This window comes from Saccostrea cucullata, unplaced genomic scaffold, assembly GCF_032062105.1.
Source record: "Saccostrea cucullata isolate Sc308-1 unplaced genomic scaffold, CSIRO_AGI_Scuc_v1 ctg3744, whole genome shotgun sequence".
NCBI lineage: Eukaryota > Metazoa > Mollusca > Bivalvia > Ostreida > Ostreidae > Saccostrea > Saccostrea cuccullata.
The window spans coordinates 41,414-62,636 of record NW_026921571.1 but is presented as its reverse complement, the minus strand read 5'-3'; the positions used below and the strand labels follow the sequence as shown (position 1 = coordinate 62,636).

At 32.1% G+C, this 21,223-nt stretch overlaps 1 protein-coding gene across 1 annotated transcript; it reads right to left on the bottom strand.

Annotated features, from left to right (window-relative positions):
- Positions 1–515: 515 nt before the first annotated feature.
- LOC134260372 (neurogenic locus Notch protein-like) lies at positions 516–20,864 on the bottom strand. The gene is made up of 24 exons (XM_062742943.1): positions 20,789–20,864; positions 20,599–20,669; positions 19,745–19,822; positions 12,150–12,230; positions 11,660–11,774; positions 11,223–11,343; positions 10,715–10,784; positions 9,824–10,018; positions 9,129–9,249; positions 7,979–8,104; positions 7,505–7,599; positions 6,911–7,032; positions 6,626–6,771; positions 6,412–6,528; positions 6,162–6,256; positions 5,641–5,773; positions 4,527–4,711; positions 4,260–4,332; positions 3,899–4,018; positions 2,967–3,074; positions 2,719–2,826; positions 1,299–1,406; positions 789–899; positions 516–529 (listed from the first exon to the last, which is right to left on the bottom strand). The coding sequence occupies exons 1-24, from the start codon at positions 20,862–20,864 to the stop codon at positions 516–518; spliced, it is 2,589 nt and encodes an 862-aa protein (XP_062598927.1).
- Between the last annotated feature and the right edge of the window lie 359 nt (positions 20,865–21,223).

Here is a 21,223-nt window from a genome sequence, read left to right as displayed (position 1 = left end):
GGCATTTTTTCACCTGCAATTTATATATAAAAAAGGCATTTATCTGTAACAGGAGAGAAAATGTATGGCTGGACCGGGAATGAAACCCGGAACCCCTGCTTATCAAATCAGTTTTCTTCCAACTGAGCTGTCCAGGCCGATATCCACGGTCAAAACCTTTTCATTTACATTGTCCAAAAGCCGCCAAACGTAAAAGAAAGCACTCCTCGTAAAAGTCCACTAGTATTTTTTTCTCTTTCTTTAAAGAGGCCGGGATATAAAATATAAAAAAAAAACAAATGCATACTTTTTGGTAAAAATAGACACAAGTCTTACGCTTTTTCGCGTGAAATCAAAATCCTCATTTGTGCTCTCCTTCAGGAAACAGCCAGCTTCAGGGTCCACCTCGAAATCACAGGTGTAGCTTGTTAGTTCTACCAAAAAAGTCAATATACTACAAAAACGTGAAATAAAAAAACAAATGACTGTCTTTTTTTATCACTACGAGAATTGGGATAGGCAACTCCATAATTTGATTAATTGTAGCTAGCTAAAACAAGACACCAAAAAGGAATACATACCACACCATTATGTTTGTTATGTGGAGAATGTTTCTAACATCACTTTTAAACAGGATTCTGGGCGAATGAACCTATTACACTGAATGAAACTGTGCCTTTTAGGAAACTAAATAGTAGGCCTAACTGGAAGGTGATTTGATTGAGAACTTCTGTCATTTTATCACTTTCAGTCAAATTTAAATTTAATCAATTGTAAAATTTTGTTCTGCGTTAATTTCTAAGACTTACGGCTATCACAGAGAGTGCCCGTCCATCCAGCGTTACACTCATCACACTCTGTTTCTGTTTCAGACAGGGCAACACACTCTCCGTTAACACAGTTATTAGTTGCACAAGGATCTGAAATAGGAATTGTGGTAAATTTATAAACCGTTCAAATTTAAAGTATTCAGTATATTTCCCTGTAATGTCTGCTTCAAGCAATTGGATTATCCTGACAGGTAAACGATTTTGTGAACAGGTTATAATTATGCATGATTTATATGTACATCAAAAGTTTCCCCCTGAAATATCCACATCTTAGGCAATCAATTTGAGAAGCCAAATGAGAATTGTAGTTTGTGAAATTCATTCAGCAAATGATGTTCTATTTGCCCTTAACAACGGAAATGGAAAGGGATAGTTTCTTCTTCCGGTAACCTAATCATCTGGTAACTTGATTGCAGTCAGATTCCAAAATAAAGACATTTGGAAAATACTATTTGGTAGCCAGGGGAATATGAACTCAATTTTACCTACCAATGTCACATTTATCTCCAAACCACCCCTCATTACACTGACATGTAAACTCCCAGGCTGATACAGCAGAACAAGCTCCATTCACACAGTCATTGGTGGAACAAGGATCTGGAGTTTAAAGAAAAGAAGTACCGGTATTTCATTGTGGCTAAAACTTCACTAAATCGTATTTTTTTTTATATTTTGTTAGCTTATGTTACAGTTATCTCATTGTTAAATTTCTAATTGCACTCATCTCAGTGTTAACTTACTGGTATCACAGTTTTCCCCGAACCAGCCTTCATCACATTGGCAGGTATAGTCAGTGTCTGACAGACGTCTACAAGCTCCATTTACACACGTGTTACCGCTACATACGTCTGAAAAATACTCACATATTCAATACAACTTAGCCTTCGAATGATTCTTGAATTTGATTTTTTAAAACGTAATATAACTAATCCTTTTCGCATTCCGTGCATTAATTGGTTTTTATTCTTTAGTATATAAGTACTCTACAAGTTCACCAATACAATGCCATTAAAACTACTTTTAGTAGCATACGTATTAATCGTCTTATAAATGTTAGGACAAGCTTTTCTATATACAGTTAAACTCGGTTTAAACAATGTCACTGGTACCTATGAAATAATATCAAACTATCCGTAATTCGTTCTAACCGTAAAGAAATTCGTTAAATTCATCTAGCTAGTGATCCAAGATTACTTCGCTATTTCCGTAAATTCGCAATGTCCGTGTTCGTACTAAACGCATTTGAACACGGGACCAATAGGTCAAAACAGAGGTGTATTTAATCAAAGTATATGAAAATCAATGTATAGGATAAGGTTAAGCATTGCTTCCGTTTGTAGTGTAGGGTCTCCACACGAGTGAAACATAACAAACAGGTGTCCATTTGTAAGGAAGGTGAATGTACTGGAAAAGTAACCTATTGAATGATGAAGACTGGACAACATACCATTCTGACAGAACTGCCCAGAGAAGCCTGTTTGACACTGACACTCAGGGGTTGAACCCGAGGTCACGTGACAAGATCCGCCATTCTGGCACACTACGCCGTCACATGGATTGGGGGCACCTTAAAATGATATCAAATATTATTCATGAAAAATGCGTCTTGACGTAATGAAACTATGAAATGAATTGTAACATACATTCTGTCAATATTCCGCATTATTGCTTAAAATCTAGTAAGACTCAGTAAGAACAAACAATGATGACAATTTTTTTTCTTCTTCTTTTAAAAAAAATTAATTATGAAATTTTCCGTTTATCTTTTTATCAACTTTCCAACAAATTCAACTTCTTCACCCCCAGTCGGGAAAGGACAAACATACATTATTGAAATATGGTCTACATAAGTTACTTTCAGGGTAAATGTGTTTGCTTTTCATTTTACTGGGTCTCGGTATTCACTTACCAATGTCACATTTATCTCCAAACCACCCCTCATCACACTGACAGATGTACTCCGTGGCTGATACAGCAGAGCAAGCTCCATTTACACAGTCATTAGTGGAGCAAGGATCTGGAGTAAAAAAAAAAGAAAGAAGTATTTCATAATGGCTAAAACTGCACAAAATCACATTTGCTTTTTTTATTGTTAGCTTATGTCACAGTTATCTCATTATTAACTTTCCAATTGTACTAATCTCAGTGTTAACTTACTGGTATCACAGTTTTCCCCGAACCACCCTTCATCACATTGACAGGTGTACTCCGTGTCTGACACACGTGTACAAGCTCCATTGACACACGTGTTACCGCTACACACGTCTGAAAAATACTCTCATGTACTCAACTTAGCCTTCAAATGATTCTTTAAAAACGAAACACAACTAATCCTTTTCGCATTCCGTACATTCAATGTTTTTTTTAATACTACTAGAAACGATAGCAAACTCATGTAAAATGGACTAAAATACTGATTATAAGACATAAGTACTACAGTATACAGGGAAATTTTCGCCCCCGTTTTATTTTTGCCCCTTTCGCCCTCTTCTTGATGGGGCGAATTAAAATTACACCTCATAATTTCTTAAATAGAACTATGACTGGACAAAATTTAAAATAGGGCGAAATTGTTTACAAGTTCAAAAGGACGAAAACAACCCTGTATACAGTGTACACGTTCAGCAACATAATGCCATTAAAACTACTTTTAATGACATACGTATTAATCGTCTTATAAATGTAAGGACAAGCCTTTTCTATATACAGTAAAACTCGGTTTAAACAATGTCACTGGGACCTATGAAATTATATCTTAATATCCGTAATTCGTTATTACCGAACAAGAAATTCATTTAATTCATCTAGCTGGGAATCCAAAATGACTTCGCTATTTCCGTAAATTCGCAATATCCGTGTTCGTACTAAACGCATTTGTACACGGGACCAATAGGTCAAAAACATTATACGTGTATTTAATCAAAGTATATGACAATCAATGTATAAGATAAGGTTAAGCATTGCTTCCGTTTGTAGTGTAGCGTCTCCATATGAGTGAAAAATTTTCATAACAAAAAAGTGTCCATTTGTAAGGAAGGTGAATTTACTGGAAAAGTAACCTATTGAATGATTAAGACTTGACAACATACCATTCTGACAGAACTGTCCAGAGAAGCCTGTTTGACACTGACACTCAGGGGTCGAACCAGCAGTCACCTGACAATATCCGCTATTCTGGCACACTACGCCGTCACATGGATTGGGGGCATCTAAAATGATTTCAATTATTATTCAAGAAAAATGTGTCTTGACGTAATGAAACTATTACATGAATTGTAACCTACATTCTGTTTATAGTTTTTTTTTTAAAGACTTAAAACGAATAATATTAATTAGATTACTTTTTAACATTCTTGCTAAAAATCTAGTTAGACTCAGTTAGAACAAACAATGATGATTTTTTTACTTCTTTATTTAATAAATATTAATGAAAATTATCTTTTTGCTTACTACAGAGCAAAGGGGAAATTCTTATATTGTCTACTGCCAATTCCTCATCACCGAAAGAGGCTTCAAATTCAATCTGCATATACATTATGAAATGCTTTCATTTATGTAAAATTCAACATTCTCCGCCAAATCTCATATTGGGATTAATGATTTGTAATAATTATCATCTTAAGGATGAGTATTTCGAAGAATATTGACATAAATTTGTCGACAACCTACCTTAAAAAAGTATACCAAAATTTTATTTTTTAAACCAATATAACGTACCTTTAAGTTGGAGGCTGCGGGTAGATTTATCTCTGCCGTGGTCCATACATTACCAGTGCTTGTAGAGAATTGATGTGGTGTGGTTCCCGAATCACTCATCACTTTTACTGTTAATTTAGTTACAAAAGAGGAGCCTAGATCTCTGTTGGATAAGGCATAATCAAATCTCAGGCAACGTTTTGCACCTGTAGATAAAAGAAGTAAACGACCAATCAGAGATCTTGACACATTTAAAGATATAAAATTACTAACCAATAAGATAACATCTACTTGAATAAAGATTTTTAAAAAAAACCAGACCTATAGGCTCTCAACATTTAAAAAGATTAAGTGAGTAACCAATCAGAGCTGAAAGTGTTATCTCTGTGTAGAGAAAAAGTAAAGAACAATTTAATTACATGGGAACAGAAATATTTGCCAAAAATATTAACCAATCCAAAATGTTGAACTTTTATCATTGTCCAATCGAATATAGATGTAAAACCGTCATTCAGACCCCGAGAAAAGTGCTAATAATAAACAATATCGAATAGATATCAACATTAATAATGATAAAGTCAGTTACTGAATATTACAGAATTTGACATAAATAAAGATAAAGTAACTGACAAATTAGATTTCGACATATAATAATTTCAATTAAGTAGCTGACCAATCAGATCTTGACACACATAATTGCATAAAGATAAAGTAAATGATTTCAAGCAAGATATAACAAGATAATATAACTGACCAACCAGATCTCGATGTGTATGAAGATAAAGTAAATAACCTATCAAATGTCAATATATAGAAAGATATTGAGATTGACCAAGCTTAGATCTTGACATATACATGTATAAAGAAAAAAAACTGAAATCAGATTTCGATATATGTAGATAGAGTAAATAACCAATAAAATCTCGAAAAATACAAAGAAGGAAAGCTGACAACTCAAAGCTGAAAAGGGGATATTGACCTTTAAGAGGTTCAAGTAATAACCCGGTCAATTATTTGCTGATTATCTCTCTATTGCAGATCAGAATTTAATGTCACTTTAAACTGAGCTGATAAAAAATTCCTTTTTTTTATTTTAATGCAACACTAATAAAAAAATCAACTATAAAAACCTTACTTTCAAATTTTGCTGATGTTTCCATCTTAGCAATGCTTTCGTAGTAGAAAGGCGTTTTAAAGTTGGGGTTGATCATTTGTGCCATCAGGTGACCATCTGAAGCCTGTATCTGGTTACGGTTCATATCAAAGTACTGGTAAGGAGAAAAGGAAACGGTCAACTGTATGCCAGTGCCCCTCTGATCCTCTATCAAACTTATTATTAATTAAACTTTGTATTTGTTTATCATTTAAATAAAAGTACTGATAAAGCAAAGAGAAATCTGTACACTTATGAGGAAATATATGACCCCACCCCGATCTTTTCAATATTTGTTATCGATGATAACAAATATTCTTGAGATCAAACGGCAGAGACTTTTTATCTATCTTTTAAATGGTTGATCTTCTTTTGATTTAAACTCTTACTTTCTCAATTACTAGCTTTCAAAACGAAAAGGAATATTCATTTATTGTAAGACTTCTTGGAACAGAGGAGTCAGAAAGAAATATTCACAACAAGGGGAGATAATTCACACATACTAGACCTGTTGACCACTGGAAATCTACCCCCGTCGTCACGTGTCTCATTAATGTCGTAAAACCATCCTCAAAACTATCAGTAACTTCAGCGGAGGCTGCAATATAGAATTTACCTGTAATACATTAATTTTCATGAAGAAATTCACTTTTGCATTTTCTTCCAGGGTTCTATTGTTTTTGCAATACACATTTGTTTTTTTTTCTACAGATTGATTTCCTTGATGGTAAATTATTCACTATTGATACAGACCTGAGACAGTGTCGCAGTTTGTGCCGGAGTATCCTGCCGTACATTGACATGTGTAGTCGTCCGTCGTCGCCCCGTCCACACAGGTAGCTGGATACTTACACGGGTTACTGCTACAGGCTACAAGACAAAAATAGCACGAAAACATACACGTTAACAAACTAAAACTACTTTGTTTATTAAAAATATCTAAAACCTTAAGGGAAATTCTCTTCACCAGACGGCGCTGCTTCCACTGTAAAAGCGAATCCACTTCCGGGAGCGATGTTGTCGTATGTATCGCTATCAAACCGGACGACCATCATATTAGATGGACCCAGGCACTTCTTTGTAAAAACCCCACCACCAGAATTTCCACAAACTCTGCAAAAAAGAGGTTGAATATGAATGATTATTTAATTTTAGTGATTTATTTTTGAAAATTGGACGTGATGATAAATATTGTCATATTGTTACACTAACTGAAATATAAATGTGTTTTTTGCCGCCAAGTGTTACATACAGTTTCCCCGGGGCCCCAGACAGGTAATCCCGAATCTCCAGGAAATGATTACAGGCGTCCTGGTCATTGACTTGTATGTCCATTGAGTCAACGGTGAGGCGGATCTTAGTTTTATCAGCTCCCTATTTAGGTTAGAAGACATTATTTTACATTTCATTTACTTTTTTTGTTGATAAAGCAATATTATAGTCCCTCGTTTCTGATGTTAAACTGAATTAAAAACAACTATTACATGGATTCATCTATAATAATTCATTTAATATTATCATCACATAACATCTAAACTATGGGATGTATTACTCTCAATTTGAATGTGCACACACCATCATAACTAATTGCAATTTAAATCTTTCTTTTTATCATATGGATATAGCTTCTCAAATCTTCAGCTTGGCTAAAAATAAAACTGTCAGTTCCTGAAATTTGTTGTTATAACAAAAAACAATATAGAAATTAATGCTAAAATAATTTCAAAGCTTTATTTATAAACTTTTTGTTATCGAAATTAAAACTGTCAGTATTCTATTCCTACACAACCTGACTTTACATTAAGGAATGTGGGGGTAAAGTAATACTGGAACGTAATCTCCCTACCTGGACTAGCCATGTACATTTCAGTCCAGTTGTGTAAGGTGACATGGAAATTTGCTGAGATTCTCCACTGTTCAGATTAATGGTTTCACCACATCCTAGAAAAAATATTTTATTTTTTTAATTGTTTTTACTTAAGCAAGGGTTTCAAAAAAAAAATATGTATGCAAATTCTCAACCAAGTCAAATTCTAGGTAAATATTTTAAAAGAAAGTCCGCTGCCAGTCTATGGAATGAAAATACCGTTACTCAAAACTTTTCTTTATATTCTGGAACACGATTAATTTTCATCCGTTTTATCCCGTCAACAAATACATGTTTATTGAATTATTTTTCGAAATATATCCTTGCACCTTACTACCGACCTAATAATTTACTCCTCAGTCAGCAGAGCGAAAATCCAAATTATTTTAAAGACGGTCTGATATAAAAACTCTTGATGAAGATTTTATGATAAAGTTCTATTTGTGTACTGACCGGGTGAGGTGTCCAGTTGTGAGCAGTCGGCCCCCGTGAGTCCGTCCACACACACACAGCTACACACTCCCCTCGTCTGCTTCACGAAACCCTCATTCTGACAGGTGGGTGGGTTAACACAGTCATCTTGAAATTTAATGAGACATATTTAATTCATTGTTTTTTGTACAAGGTTCCAAGGGCTTAATTTACCCTTTTGGTACAGAGTCCTGTACCCTTTCAATTGGTAGTTTTTAATTGAGAAAATTTGAGATATAATACAGCTCATATTAAGGACAGATTATACGTCAAACAATTATTTTCTTTGGAGGAGACTTAATATCATGTCACAACTTTGGAAATTGGATAATTCTCAGAATTTTTCTTAGAATTTAACTGTAGAAGGAAATAGACTTGGAAAGTATTAGTAATATTTCAATATAATTACAATTATGGACAAAACACACTCAGTGCAGGTTTACAGATGAAAACAAATTTTAGAATATGTTACATTGGTGCTAAAAGTGTAATTTAAACTTTAGAAAAATATACCAATTTAGGTGAATTTTATCAAGAAAATCAAAATGGTAAAAATAAGCCTATTTGTTATTGCTGATTTTTTGTCAATTTGTATTTCCTAATAAAATTCACCTGGCTTGGTGTATTTTTTTAAAATAGATATTAACATATTCTGAAATGTGTTTTCACCTGTAAACCTTAACTGAGTGTTATTTGTATATATATTTTTTTCATTGAAATATTACTAATATTTTCCAAGTTTATTTCATTTTCCAGTTTTTAAGAGAAAAAAAATTAAGAATCATCCGCTTTTCTAAATTTGTGACATGATATTAAGTCTATTCCAAAGATAAAAAAAATGTTTGTATCATCTGTCCTTAAGTTTAACACTTGAAGAAGAGGTACTTTGAAAATTTATTCCCTAATCACATCATTATTCATCAAAATCTTATAATTCAATATAATTATTTTGATTTAAAAAGCACTTTTAAAATTAAATCTGCCCGTCATCAAGTAAATTGTGTCTTAAATTTTTGAGAAGGTGCATTTTTAATTGGGACGGTTTCTATTTACAGGACCTGATAAAAATGTTTATAAAGCTCTGGAACCTCTGAAAAGTTTTAAACAGTTTGTATATACACAGAGTACTTGCCAGCACATTGGTAGAAAGCATTCAGCTCGGCCTTGTCGTAAAATGATAGATCGGACTTGATTTGTCTTGGCAGGTAGGCCAGATCAGGGTCGTTAGAAATCATATAAGTTGTAGAGCCAAACTGTAAAAGAGAGGGCGTATAGTACTGATTTCCATAACAAGGTAGAATCAGAAATGCGTTAAAGCGAAGCATCCCATTCGTAAAAGAGAATATCTATATACAAGTATAAGAGCAGCATTTTACATTAATGCAAATCATTTTTTTCTTTTACGCAAAAAGAACAAACTAATTTACCCCACCTTCCCACCCACAAACCTACACATACAAGTGTGTTACTTTATCCCTCTCCAACACTAGTCTGAGTGGATATTAAGCTGTGTATTAATATGCCGAATTATTCGAGATTTCATAACAAGTAAACTTTTTGAATGAAATTAACCTAAAGAATCTTTCTGAAAAGACAAATTCATATTCTACCCACAAGTAATATAACCATAAAACCCTGACATCTCCCTTGTAAATATTATTCAGCAGTTCTTTTACAACATTAAATAATGATAGTCCATATATAAGCTAGACGATCGTGCATAGATATATTCGTATGTAAGGGATTTCGTCTACTTTTTCTTTTTTATAAAGATTTATAATACCAATGACGTTCTCACTGAACAATAAACTGTGTTAGATTTCCTACCGTCAGTTCATACTGTAGAACAGAGCCCAGATCGTATTGCCTTGCGTTGCTCAGTCTGACCCCTCTGTAGTTGAATTCATCATCCCTGCTGATGGCGTCCCAGTTATAGGTAATGATGGGATCGCGGTCCGCCTCACGTGACTGCTCGTGCATCGCACCCGCAGCATGTAACATTTCGTGTAGTACAATATCGACCTTAAAGAAACGATTACTTTATTTTAGTACCACTAAATTAATAGTTATGTTTTTTTTTGTTTTTTATTACTTATATAAGGTCAGTATATCCGATTTAGTAATAAGGGGACCATTCTTTCAGCTGGTTGTTTAACAAAATAGGAAATGTTGAAGAAACATGTTCAAATGGAAACAATAGTCTTCACTTTATAGCCCTGTCATTTTCTAAATACCAATGAATAACCGTTTGTTTAATTGATTGTATACTGTTTAACGTCCCTCTCCAGAATATTTCACTGACATGAAGACGTCACCATTGCTGGTGAAGGGCTGCAAATTTGGGCCTATGCTCGGCACTCAGGGCCATTGAGCAGGGAGGGATCTTTATCGTGCCACACCTGCTGTGACAGGGGGCCTCGGTTTATACGGTCTCATTCGAAGGACCGCCCCATTCAGTCGCCTTTTACGACAAGCAAGGGGATACTGAGAACCTATTCTAACCCGGATCCTCACAGGATAATGAATAACCGAGGTAAAGAAATGAATAACCGAGGTAAAGAAAATATTCAAACTTAAAAGTCTATTCAAGCTCTACAGAGCATAGCAAACTCGCTGACGTCTAAAAGTTTTAGAGGTGAGATAAGGTACCCGGGGGAGTGAGCATCCTCTTTAAAAGAAAGCGGTCTTAAACTTACTAGTTCAGAAACATATACTTACATATACACAGCCGAATTCGTAAAGCCAGAGGTCCTGTCGTCCTGAGGTGTAACCCACATACGAAGCACATCTGTAGATAAGATTATTGAATTAGAGGCCATCTTCACAAAAGAATGTTCGATTGCCCCTTCTCGATTGACTGAATGAAAGTGCCCATAATTTTTTTTTAAACCTTCAGAAAAAAGCGGTTAAGGCATTGCGGAAATTTTAGTATTGGTGTCACCTACAGACCCAATTATTTTTCATTATTGAAATAAAATAGGAAAAGCATACATATCAATTATTTTTATTTTTTTTCAATCAAAATTTTATTTACAGAAGTAAATTGAATTGGGCATCAGATTCAAATTTTTTTTAGGCTTCTTATATTTTTATTACAAAATATTTGACTACTCATAGCTAGTAACAGGTTTTGCTCAAACTGTTTCTATAAAATGTTTTCTTAAGATATTTTTTATATCTTCATGAACCAATGAAAATAAATATATATATTAATTAATATAATTACGTTGCTTCGTTTCCGATGACGTTTATGTAGGTTGACTCGTAGGTTCTTGGAACCCACGTGACACAGGCCGCGTCATTAAACTTTAGAACGGCTTCGTCAAATTTCTGTTGTATGTCTCCAACTGAAATTTAATAAAAGGACGTCTAGTTTTAAATTCAGTCATTCAAATTCAATGATTTATGATTTTTCATTATGATATTAGATTTGTGTGTTTTTTAACATTTCTGATGTACAGTTAAAACTGATTTGCAAAAGAGAAAATTGGTAATTGGATAACGAGCATGTTTTTTATTTATTCAGCTACAGCTAGTGTATGAAACATTAAATGACTAAGGGAAAATAAATCTAATGATGCAACTTTTTTTAAGAATGGATTTTTAAAATTACTATTATGCGATGATTACGAGATCATCCATTTAAATGAGTCATAACATTACGGTTTCGGTATGTCCTTGTTTGAATGCTGTAAGGTATCTGTCTATTGGGCCATTTAAGGTTGTCTTCTGGTACAAAAAGTCTCTTTTTCCTTCTGGTTGGTAATTTCGGTAGTTGCTTTTAGAAAATAAGGGTGATAACTCTAATTACAAGCAACACGTGTACCTAACACTAATCGATACTTTTTTTTTAAATTAATTTCTTAAAGATATTCTTATAAAAAAGTTATTAATGTATCCCCTTCCTTTTATGAGGAATTATGTACACTAATCATTATAGATCTGTCAAGAAATCAAACAAAAATTATTATGAAATATGATGTATCTCCGTATTTAAGCAAATCTAAACTAATCAGTTCTTTACAACTATGACGTTACTTTACATTTAATATTATCCTACATCAATTGATAATATTTTTTCTGAAAAATTATAAACCCCCCAAACCCACCCCACAAACCATTTAATTTACAACCCATCTTTTCAAAATCTTACCGGTTTCATCTTGCGCTTGGGATGCGTGTCCATTCTTTGAGCTAATTCAAAATTCTTTGGGCTTTTGTTGAGGTTCTTCGGCTAAAAGAAAAACACATGACATAATTAAAATGTTCTTGACCAGTTAATGAAGATCTCGGGTGTGTAGTCTTATCCCATTCAGTCGCTCTTCCTCTTTTTCATCAAAAAAGTTCCTTGTCCATTTCTTTTGATTTTTTAAAGCAATGGTTTCCATATTTAATATGTGAATTCCTTGTAAAAGAACATTTCTTTTCATACCATTATATTAACCTTTTGACCTAGGAGTTTTATTTACTTTTTCAAATTATAGATATCAACTTCTTGACAATCACCTTCATTTCTTTTAGCAATTGGTGATAGAACTTTCATGCTTTATACATGTACTTGTATATATAGTCATGTGACAAAACCTTCTGAAGAATAATTTTATGCAAAAGATGGTTCTATAAAAAAGACCAAATATTTTATTATTTATACTCACATAAACATAAAAAAAAGTATGAACTTTATAGATTTATGTGAATAAGAAATCACCTAATACCATTTATTTGATTTTTAAAAGACCGTCAGCATGAATTTTCTTTTAATGTAAATATACATTTTATAAATGCGTTCCATATCAAATTTTATTCCTTTTATTAAATGAAAAAAGTAACTCGATTATTTGATTTTTTTTCATATCTAAAATAATGATTAGTTCATTTTAATATTACAATAAAACCGGGGGTAAAATTTCATAATAAAATCCTTTGACATTTTATTGACTCGAAAGATATTTTAATTTTTTATTGACAAAAAGCTTCTGTTTTCAAATTGATGAAACACAATAAAAGCAAAACATTTAAAAGACAAATTAAGCCAGGTATTTGATTTTATTTTTCTTATGAAGTGTTCATCAAACTTTAAGACCTTTTTGTCAAATGTAAACATCAAAGAATAAGGGGCTAGAGGCAACTTTAGGTCTATAAAAAGTTATAAATAGTCAAATATTTGAATATTGTATCCACTCTGTACGCCCTTGTTGCAATCTTTTAAAATATAAAAATTGATTTCATTTTAAAGATAAAGAAAACTAACATTCATTTTTAACCTTTGCATGTTTTAGTTGACTAAATAGAAAACACAAAATAAAATATAAGGAGAAAAGGTTAAGGTATCGAACTCAATAATAAGGGCAAACAAATGAGGGACCAGGTGTCATGGATGAGTGAGCATCACCTGCCGACCTTTTATACCAGCCGTGCACTCCTTGTTGTAAATGAGAAATAAAGGGGAAATCCGTCTGCAACTCAGTTTTGTGTCTGATCAAGTTCAAGTCTTGTGTCTGATCAAGTTCAAGTATGCAATATTTTTAACAATTTCTTTGTAAATGTTGCCAAAAACATCGGTATAGATTGTGTTGAGGTCAAAAGTGATCACCCTAGCATTGTTAAAATCTGTGAGAATATCAAAGATAAGGATGTTGTTCAATCGTTTTCTTTTCATCCTGTAGACAACGACTTTGTAAGTAAATGCATTAATAAATTGGGCTTGAAAAAGGCTACTGGAATTGATGGTATTTCGGCTAAAATTGTTAAACTTAGCCATGAACATATTTTGAACCCTGTGACTAATATTGTAAATTTTTGTTTTTCTCAAAATGTTTTTCCGGATCGTATGAAAATTGCACAAGTGGTTCCACTGCACAAGAAAAAAAAGTATTTTGGAGAAAGGAAACTATAGACCAGTTAGTATTTTACCTACATTGTCAAAGATTTTTGAAAGGGTTATTCATTGCCAATTATCAGATTTTTTCAATTGCCATTTTAATGATATGTTATCAGCTTTTAGACCAGGGTATGGTTGTCAGAGTGTGTTGCTAAAGATTGTTGAGGATTGGAAGTATGCCCTTGATCATAAAAAATATACAGCAGCAATTATGATGGATTTATCAAAAGCATTTGATTGTATTCCACATGATTTAGTTTTAGCAAAACTTAGTGCATATGGTTTTACAAATGCAGCTACTAGTCTTATATCAAGTTATTTAAGCAATCGAAAACAGTGTGTAAAACTGGGAAATGTTTGTAGCGATTTTTTAGAATTGTACAAAGGTGTTCCACAGGGTTCAATACTTGGTCCTGTTATTTTTAATATTTTTATCAACGATATTTTTCATTTTGTGTCAGATTGTGATCTCTATAATTATGCGGATGATAACACACTCTCCAACTCAAGTGATGATATTACAACACTAAAGAATACTTTAGAATCAAATTGTTCCACCTTAGTTAAGTGGTTTGGAGATAATCAAATGCAAGCAAATCCTGATAAATTTCAAGCTATATGTCTCGGAAAGAAAACTAAACAGGAAAATATTTGTTTTGAAATTGATGGTAACATGATTCATCCGGAAAATGAAGTAAAATTACTAGGTGTTACTATAGATTTTGAGCTAAAATTTAGTTCTCATATTTCAAACATTTGTAAAAAAGCTTCGCAACAACTCAATGTACTTAAAAGAATAGGAGTACACCTGACCAAATTAGGAAAATTAACCATTTATCATACATTTATTATGTCAAACTTCAACTACTGTCCATTAGTCTGGCATTTTTGTGGTGAACGAGAAACAAGAAAAATGGAAAAAATACAAGAAAGAGCATTGCGTTTTGTTTATGACGATTATAAAAATTCATATAATTACCTTCTGGAAAAGTCAAAATTGCCATGTCTCAAACTCAGGCGCATAAGAACAATGGCCATAGAATGTTTTAAGATTTTACACAAACAAAGCCCTTCTTACCTGCATGATTTTATCCATATTAAAGAAACACCTTATTCTTTTAGATACACGAATACTGCTGTTTTACCAAAAACAAGATCAACAACATATGGGTTGAAGTCTTTTAGATATGAGTTCGCCAAACTTTGGAATTCTTTACCAGAATCTTTTAGAAATATTACTACTTTTAACCAGTTCAAATCAAATATAAATAGTTGGTACGGAAATTGTTGTAATTGCTGTGCTTGTCGCTAATTTTATTTTTAGAAACTGGTAAACAGGGTTTAATTTATTATCAATTGTTGGTCTTATGTGATGAATGCTATATCATTGTCTAGCACCAAGGAGTAATACAGACATTTTAGTAGTGTGATGTAAAATTAAAATGCTGTTTCTTGTTTATTATATATAATATTGTTGTATTTTATGTAATATTACTATGTAGTCGGAAAATAGCTCTTCAGAGCTAATGTTTTTTGTTTGATATATCCGACTTTAAATAAATATTATCTTATCTTATCTAGTTTTCATTTTTATTCTGCATGTAATGATTCATAAGAATGATAAAAAATCATCCATCAGCATTTGACATTGAGATAGAATAAATGAATGAATGCGCTTCATTAAGTAAATGTAATTAAAGATAAACTCTTCTTTTTTCTTGATTAACCCCCTTCCCCGCAGTCACGCATTTTAACGCACATACCATTTCCTATTTCTGACGCAAAATCACGCATTTACCGTTTCCCCGCAATCACGCATTTTCACGCACTTTAAAAAGTTCATTAAATCTTCAATTTATTGCCAAATTCCAACTACTTCATACTTGCTTAATCTCATAAAATAAGAAAAAATATTTTCTAATTAAAATATTACGTCATGATATTATTTACGCTAAACTTTAGAGAAACTTGTACCCCGCTAGAAAGTGCTTGCGGGGAAACGGTAACGTAATATGTCTACGACGTGAGGATTCAGATTATTTTGCAGAACAATTTTGTAAGTTGTAAAGTGTTAAAGTAATGTATACCATGTATGTGAATTTTGCCTGCCTTTAACATATAAAACATATACATTTTTTAATAACTGAATCTCATAATAAACATCAGATTAAAGATTGAAATTCATTTCAGAAAAAAATAAGGCATGAATTATCTCAACTATTAACTTCACTTTTCCTCTTTATTTGGACATTTCAATTAAATCCAAGTCTCGTTTATTTGGTATTTTTCAATGGCTTGAAAATTTTCGGAAACTAGACCCCCATGAGAAATATAATTCTATAATGATATCAGAATTCACCTCACAGAGTGCTTAAAAAAATTCTTTTGTATAATACAAATTTTCCAATGCAAATATGTCTGTTGTGTTTTCTTTATAAAGATTTTACTCATGCCAATAACGATTCAAATTCGATTCTAAATAACCAAGAACTATCTTTGTGACGACATAAAACATTTACTTATTATATGAAATGTTTGTAAATATTTTAACACCAGGAACTGTACTTTATGTAAACAATTGAAATATCTAAATCATTTTAACAAATGTTTACCATTCAAAATTTAAAGACCTATAATGAATTCTAAAGAAACGATTTTACAAATCTTTAAACAATAAAGGTTAAAAAAAAGTTTGTTTTCGCTCTATATTACTAATTAAAGCAACATGAGAAACCTTTATCTTATTGGTATATTGAATTCATATGTATTAAAACCGCGCTTCTATTTTAACGTACGATAATCAAAAAGCTGGAATTTTTATCCATAAGAACCAAGATCGAACTTTTGATATTGAAAGGTCACTTTTTTCTACCTAAATAACAAGCTTTTAAAAGGACAAAGAATACGACAGAGGGAAAGGAACTTATTCATGATAACAGGGTATATTATATATATGTTAGAGAAATACAAAGATGTGCTTTAAAAAATAACTAAGAACGGGAAAAATCTAGGTTAGACAAAGAGACATAGAAGACGGAGGGGAACTTCATATTTATGAGGAAGCGTAAGCTTTTCTTCTCTAAATTCGAAATAAGGTTTTTTTCTGAGTTAACATATTCAATTATTCATATAAAACCGTTCTGTGTATATGTCTTTTATTATTTAAATTTTCAAGAAATAATGAAAAACCAAAAAAATCCACTGCTGCTCATACTTTGTTTTCGCTTAACATTTTTTCCCTCTTTCTCCCATTTATAAGTTACAGTCCCTGAAACGTTCTACTTTCCCATTTTTCCGTTCGCTCACCGTTCGTTCACCGTTCGTTCAGCGTGCGTTCACCGTTCGTTCAGCGTGCATTCACCGTTCGCTCTCCGTTCACAGTTTTGCGTTCACCGTTTACCGTGCGCTCGCGTTCACCGTTCACAAAACGTTCACCGTTCGCTCTTCGTTCCGTTTAGTTTGCGTTCACCGTTCACTTATCGTTTAGTCTTTATTGTCATTCGGAACTCCGAAGTGAAAGGACTTATCTTTTTGATGGTAAGGATTTACACGTTTTTTAATTAAATAACTAAGATATCGTGTTTGAAGAATAATTATTTTAATGCAAAAAATATCTACGATATATATATTTCTATTATTATAACTTAGCTGTCACTTTATCCATTTTTCTCTGGAAAAAATACATTAATAAAATACATGTAAGTAGAACGATGCTAAAATATTAAATTTAAATAAGGGCAATGTCCCTAAACTAATACTTAAAGCGCGGCATTTCGTTATCATATAAAAGACAACAAAAAAATCTTTAATAGATGAATAATAATCCAAGTCTTTTACAAGACAAGACACAAAAAAATATGTCTAACAAGTTTTTAAAGAAAAAATAAACAAAAACATGCTAGAACTATATATATGTCTGAGAATTATGAATAGTAATACAGATATTCAGTTAATTAAATATTTGTGGAGCGAATTAAATTGTTTGTGTGATTTTAAATTTTAGAAAAGACAAACTGTTTAAAATTTAATACAATAGAATTTTCGGTTCTACATCACGTATATAAAGTGTATCATTACAAAGGAAAAAATCCTTCCTTCAAGTAACTAAATATACGTTTGCCATTCAGTATGCTTAACAGCACCCCCCCCCCCACCCCCACCCCGGCACCCTTTCTCCCGAAATCAAATTCTTAGTTAGTATTTTCAGTATATATTAATTAATATTCAATGTGTATTGTACATGTAACTCAGAAAAAATTATTTTTATACAAACATCAAAACAGTCATTATAAACATACATGTGCCGACAGTGGTATTTTGATTTGGCAGGGATTACATGTATGTTTTAAATTCAATTTCAAACTTAATCCTTCCAGGTATATACATGTATTGCAATTATTTGTTCATTTTTTCCGTAGAAAAGCGAAAATCAATTTTTAAAATGGTGTAAACAAAATGTTAAAACTTCTCGGGAATACGAAGTGACTCTTTGACTTCGGCATGTTCGGTGAAGCGAGATTCAAACACCTCCATTGTGTCGAATTATTTTGATTGACAGGACAAGCACGTGCACTTGGAGTGAATCGTTTGAACTTGGAGGAAAAAAAAACGATGCTTACTGTCAAATGGATTTGTTAATAAAAAAAAAGATTACTTTGACTGCCTGGAATATAAGAAAAAAATTAATATATGAATTTTTATTCGATGCAACAAATCTCTCTCTCTCTCTCTCTCTCTCTCTCTCTCTCTCTCTCTCTCTCAAGTTTCTATCGCTTTTACATTTGTCATGTTAAATAAAAACTATGACAACATATTTATTATTTATTTAGTTATGAAATTCTAATGTATTACAAATAATTTGAATGCTTCTATCCATTATCTTGTACGAGTATAATCATGGTCGGGAAATGTCTTCAGATATACATTTACATGTAAAACTTAGCTTAGAAAATAACCAGACAAAATAAAAATAATCGGTATTTTACACGGAATCGCCGTGACATCGAAATATATATTATTTAGTTTTTATCTAATAATTCATTCTGTAAGTATAGTAGTTTTCTCTTCTGAAGTCCACATTATTTAATAGTCAAAAGAATAAGCAGATTTATTTTATTAGTAAATTTATTTTATCTTTTATACGACAGGTGTTCGGTAACAAACACACATGTTTTACGGCAATAAAAATCGTGTTATTAAAATATTGATTTAAAACATCATACGTATGTGCAGAAAAATGTTTTAATTATTTATTCACTTATTTATTAAATGTTTATTTATATTTAAGCATCTAACATTAGAAAATAACTTAATAATTTAAATGCAAGGAAAAAATCTGAGACATTCCGAATAAATCGTTCATCTTGCGTTCACCGTTCGTTCACCGTTTGCGCTCCGTTCGCGTTCTGCGTTCACTCACCGTTCTCCGTTCACACATCGTTCACCAAGTTGCGTTCAGCGTTCACACACCGTTCGTTCACCGTTCGCTCTGCGTTCGTTCACCGTTCGTTCAGCGTTCGTTCACCGTTCAGGTGGGAAAGTAGAAGGTTTCAGGGACTGTATTATTACAGTGTAGAATATGGAAATAACGAGCGGCATTCAATATTAAAGTCCAAAAAACAATACGATATAGGAACAAAGCAAACACGGACCTCCAAAACTTCAGAGGTAGGATCAGGTGTCATGGAGGAGAGAGCATCCCTTCCGACCAGTCACACGTGTGCACCTTGTCACGATTGGGGAATTAAGGAAAAATCTGTCATCAATTCAGGGTATAAAAAAAAGACTAACAACTAGAATGAAAAACATCAGTCAGCATTTGACTCAATTATAAATTGTACCAGCTGCTTACAAGTAAAGAGACAGACCTTTTTCTTTTTTCCATCTATATACACAATCATTCTCTCTGCTAAATCCTCTTCTTCTGAGTTAACATCAAGCAATTTCTACAACAAGATTAAGGAGATTATTTTTAAAAATAACCTATGAAATATTATACAAAGAATACAAAGGGTTATGTGTAGTTAAATGCTGTCTGGATTGTATACCTTGTTTGGGCATTGTGCATGGTAAATTTTATTACTTTGGATGAATAATAATTTATAATGCTGAATAAAATTCATCATTTCTTTAACTCCACATTGGGTTTCACATGGGAATATGTATACTAGAAAGATCTACATATATTTCAGGATTTTTAAAGTTAGAACCTGGCGATTTGGTTTGAACAAGATATAGAATTATGTCAGTTGATGTCTATAATTAAATGTTATGTATGGTAAAAAGGAAATAAAACGTCTATAAAAGGTAGCCCATCAAACATTCAAAAATATAGGTAAAAAAATTTTATCGTGTTAATTCATTTCTTTATTGATTAAATAAAAGTTGATGAGCGAGAAATCCTATTTAAAACAAATTATTCTTCAAAATAGGAATCTATTTTTAGTACAAAATGTCAAGAAAGTTTTGCAATACCAAAATATATATTAATATGATGAAATAAATAGCCAATTTTATTATCTACAAATTGATAATCATAAAAATAACACTTAATAGGACTCTTCTTTATAAATTCAAAATCCGAAATAATTAAAAGAAATATTTTTTCTTTCAATTCTTAAATAAAATAAACAATTGTTTTGAAGAAAAAATGGCTGCAACAAATATTACACCTCACAATAACCGGAAGCAGCTTTCAGAATACTCATGAAAAACAACTAACCTTGTTTAAATCATCCGGGTTAAGGTGCCCCTTCCTAACTTTTGGTGTCTTCTCAGAGCCACTAGCAGATCCTAAAGTAAAAAAAATAAGAATGAATTCTTATTCCGAATATTGTAATTCATAAAATAGTAAAAAAAAAAAAAAAATTTACTTTTAAAACAGTTTTCAAATTATTGATAAAAATACTTACCATTACGTTTACCAGATGTTTCTTTCAAATCGAATAAAAGAAAGCAAAGAACCAAAATTACAAAAGTATTCTGCATGTTTGCCTTTGCAGAATCTTGCCTGTGACCCGATTCGATCTTTTAACCACATTTATATATGCTCAACTCTTCAGTCAATATCCACGTGATTGCTCTACGCGGCAAATATGCAGATAATTTTTTTTTAATAATAATATTTTTTTAATTCATATATTTATTTTCCTTTGATTTCAATTACTTTTAAATTGTTACTTTTATGTATTAACCTTGAAAGAAAATGTGTACTGTATAAAAATGTATAAGCATTAGGCAATGGCATTTTTCAAAATGTTCACGATCGCTAGTAGATAAGTGTTTTCTCGATAACGCACATTCAAATTAGTGTCTAATTAAAATAAATGAACTTAAAATAAGTGTAT

Excerpts from the sequence above, each read along its gene's own strand:
- LOC134260372 (XM_062742943.1), bottom strand. The coding sequence starts at position 20,864 with ATGCAGAATACTTTTGTAATTTTGGTTCTTTGCTTTCTTTTATTCGAT. Across the intron at positions 6,772-6,910 it reads TCTGGGGCCCCGGGGAAACT|AGTTTGTGGAAATTCTGGTG; the intron begins GTATGTAACACT and ends TCTTTTTTGCAG. Across the intron at positions 900-1,298 it reads TGGAGATAAATGTGACATTG|ATCCTTGTGCAACTAATAAC; the intron begins GTAGGTAAAATT and ends TTCCTATTTCAG.